General features: G+C 44.7%; 1 protein-coding gene across 1 annotated transcript; it reads left to right on the plus strand.

Annotated features, from left to right (window-relative positions):
- The first annotated feature begins 2,450 nt into the window (after positions 1 to 2,450).
- On the plus strand, positions 2,451 to 3,527 carry LOC137914626 (forkhead box protein E1-like). Its single transcript, XM_068758144.1, has one exon. It carries the CDS (start codon positions 2,451 to 2,453, stop codon positions 3,525 to 3,527), a length of 1,077 nt encoding a protein of 358 aa, XP_068614245.1.
- Positions 3,528 to 3,924: the final 397 nt, after the last annotated feature.

A 3,924-nucleotide genomic window follows, 5' to 3' on the forward strand; every position in this document is an offset into this window, starting at 1 on the left:
AAGGAATACCTCGTAGCTGGCATGTTGAGCGTGTGAACTTTGTTACGTTGTGTTTGTGTCTAAAATGTCAAATTTATACTCCAAGAGGAACCATCTGGGCGCTACTGTAGGTTTAACAGGGGGGGGGGGGGGGTTGCAAACATCGGTGAGAGGCAAGACACTTAAAAACTCCAAAAAACCTGACAGGGACTGCAGATTTAAGCGATTTATCCCAAATAGTTTGCTTCGACAACACAACAAGAGCAACTTTGAAGGCACAAAAAAACCGAGCAGTTATGTCATAATAAAAATACAATGTGTTCATTGTTAGAAAAATAAGAATTTGCATAGAGAAAAAAACTAGTTCTCTATGTAAACAAGGATAACTTTTCAGGTCACACCACACGATCCGTTGGGCATCGGCTGAGGATAAAACGCTCTCGTCGCAAATGTTGACAGAAGTCACCTTTCAGCGTAGCTAATGTTTATTATCCGCAAAGATAAAAGGCCGATTGACAAATATTGGCAGTGAATAATCATGATGCATAAGTAAACTATGAGCCCGACTTCCAGTACCAACGGGTACCTGAAAAATTACTCGCCACTAATTGTTCACAATCATAAAGCATAAGAAGCTTTCTTAGGTAAAAGGGCGCGGTCGGCTGCAAACTTGCATTGCATGTCCATCATCTCTGTCAGAAGATGAAGTGAAGCAGCCGCACAATCAGACGCATTATTGCAAGCGTTGAGGGCAACGATCAGCGTGTTTCACAGTTCTGAACGCACACCCCTGTCTTTTTTCAGTTTTATATGTGGACAAAATAACCACCAAACACAATTCACCCTGCACTGCTATTTTTATTTTTGTAATAAATATGTAGGATTTATACATTAATTTTTAAATAACTTGCACCTTACCAAGACACAGTGAAAAACAGCACATCCACAGGTTAAATGTCATTAAAGATAACTAAATATCTCAAATGACAATAAGCTGTTGAGTGATTAAAAACGCATCAGTGACTTTATACTCCAGAAGTCAAAGGATTAGCACACAGGATTGGTGAGATAGAGCTATTCGCTAATCAGCTATAGAGCTGATTAGTACTATTTGGAAGTGAACAGGCAAGCGGATGCTCAGGTTAACCCACCATACATGTTTTTCAGCCAGTCATATCACATGGTGCGGGTTCAGCGCAGTGGTGCCACATCCACCCCGCTCCTCCCCGCAGGACTGAACCTGTCAACGGGCCGATTGTCTGAGCAAACCCATCACTGTCTGCCAAGATAACCCAGCCTGGTGCTGCCGGGCGTTCCTCTCTGTTTGCCCGAGTGATCACTGGTGGAATTTAACCACTTGATAAATCATCTAGAAAGTAAAGCTCAATTATTACAACAAATTCCTTGCAGACATTTGCAATCAAAACCAAATTCCCAGTAGGCAAACTTTCACGTGAAGAGTTGGTTATTCCTGTCACTCTGGCTGCATCCAGGGATTGCATCTACATTTTGCATGCTGAAATCACAGGGCAGCTTTTTGACTGGAAAACATTTACATCTCTTCACACAGCTGGCTTGTCCAACCACTGGCGCAAAGCAAACAAGGAAGCGCGGTAGAAAAACAACCCGCAGGTTAAGTTACCACTAAAGAGGTCTTTTAGTGTTAAACGTCAAAACAACACGGACCATTTTGGATTATCTTTTTAAAAATAAACTGAGGTCAGCTTTAATGGTAGATTTGAATAGAAAAGGTTTGAGCGTTTTTAATCGTTCTGGTTTATGGAGATAAAACAAAATAATTGTGAATAATTGAAATAAAAAGTAATTGAACGTGAATATTCAAAGTTCAGTCTACATGTTTGATCGATAAACGTGAAGTTGTTTTTGTTTTCTAAACAGAAAAGAAGATTCTCATTCAACATTTGACATTAGCCTTTTTTTTTCTAAAGCAGATTTGTAAAAAAAATATCTTAATCATATATATGTATTTTAAAATCTCTCAAAATAGACATTTCCCCCACCGTCAAGCATGCAGTCCTTGTTGAGTGCCAACAATGGGCCCTGCTCAAGCTGAGGTATGCCAAGAACATGTGACGCTTGAGGGGGTGTGGCCCCTCAGGTGCTCTGCAGAGACTCATTAGGTAACACTGACTCATTCACACACACACCTTAAACGCCGTGCACGACACGCTCACATCTTGATTCTCCCGAACCCGCCAACGGACTCCAGGAATCACCTGGAAAAAAGCACTTAGTATTTAATGCAAAAGGACTTGTTGCAAAAGAAGACCTCTTCCTCCAGGATTTGGACTCAAAGCCAGTGAGTTCTAGAACCCGGTGGGACCCTTGCAGCAGGATTTGATTTTCACCATTTGCAGGATTTATTTTGTTTTCTCTGGGAAAATTCAAATAAGTGACTTTGTTTGTCTTTTGCAGCACTTTGTTGTTGTTGTTGTGTTTTTTAACCGTCAATGACGATGCCTGTGGTCAAAGTGGAAAAGGATTGTCGGGCAAACGCCACCTTGTCTGCCTCCAGCCAGCAGACGGAGGAGCAGCCCCGAGGTCGCAGAAGAAAGCGACCCCTCCAGCGGGGGAAACCTCCCTACAGCTACATCGCTCTCATTTCCATGGCCATAGCCAACTCCCCCGACCGCAAGTTGACTTTGGGGGGCATCTATAAGTTCATCACCGAGCGCTTTCCCTTCTACAGAGATAACTCAAAGAAATGGCAGAACTCAATCCGCCATAACTTGACCCTCAACGATTGCTTCATCAAGATTCCTCGGGAGGCCGGCCGGCCGGGGAAGGGCAATTACTGGGCTTTGGACCCAAATGCGGAGGACATGTTCGAGAGCGGCAGCTTCCTGAGACGGAGGAAGAGGTTTAAGCGCTGTGATTTCAGCACGTACACCTCGTTTGCCCACGAGCCACCGGTTTTCACTCCTGTGCAGATCGCCCGATCGGCCGCGTACGCCAACTCGGTCTACCCCAACGTGACAGTCAGCCCGACCTACGGGCAGCAACTTCCCCCCGCCTATTACCCCTCGTCGTCTCCTCCCGGGTTCGGCTCAGGTCAGACCCGCATGTTCAGCATCAATAACATCATCGGGCACCCGACTCCTGCGAGCATGCTGGGAGGTCAAGAGGTGATGCAGCATCCAAACCGGAGCTTCAGTCCTGAAGGGCATCGAAATGAATCCAGTCCGTGCAGCCTGGGAAGCCCGACTTTCCAGAACCAACCGTGTGGAGGGGCCGCGTCCTCTCGTACCTCACATACTGGGTTTACTTACTCTGGGCCCAACGGCCACCCGTACCACCACGGCTCGTACGGACAGAGCCACACCCAGGGGTATGCAATGGCTGGACGCCTTCATTCTACCCCCCACGGGCCTGCAGAGTCCATGGATCATTACGGCAGGGTCTCCCCAGTGCAGATAGGTTCTTTCTCCCAGTATAGCAATGCTGCAGGTCCCATTGCCAACACTGGGGGTCACCTGAGACACCCCACATACCCAGGGAACATGGACAGGTTTGTGTCTGCCGTATGAACTGCAGAGGGTCCAGATCCAGGCACCTCTTTGCCATTTAGTGAGCTTAAACATCAGACAATTGTTCTTTGCTGCAGCTATTATTACGTGCAAAATTTAAATTCATCCAATGCTGTGTGCGTGTGTGTGGTTGCAAGATTTTGTGTCAAGAATTGAAAGCGCAAGTTTCATAATTACATTACTGGCAACTTTGACATATTAAAGTAAATTATTTTTTGCTTCATGGTAAAGGCTTTGCATTAAGTGGCTTGTATGAAGAAAGTCAGCTTTAGCATATTTGCATGTCTTTTGTTTCCAAATGAAAAATGCATATTAGGTTGCTTTTTTGGGAATAAAAAAAAAATAGTAGAAATTTTGTTCATGAAAATACTTGCAATTATATATTACAAATTGTACC

Source organism: Brachionichthys hirsutus, unplaced genomic scaffold (assembly GCF_040956055.1).
Source record: "Brachionichthys hirsutus isolate HB-005 unplaced genomic scaffold, CSIRO-AGI_Bhir_v1 contig_257, whole genome shotgun sequence".
Classification (NCBI taxonomy): Eukaryota; Metazoa; Chordata; class Actinopteri; order Lophiiformes; family Brachionichthyidae; genus Brachionichthys; species Brachionichthys hirsutus.

Coding starts and splice junctions, on each gene's coding strand:
- LOC137914626 (XM_068758144.1), top strand. CDS start 2,451: ATGACGATGCCTGTGGTCAAAGTGGAAAAGGATTGTCGGGCAAACGCC.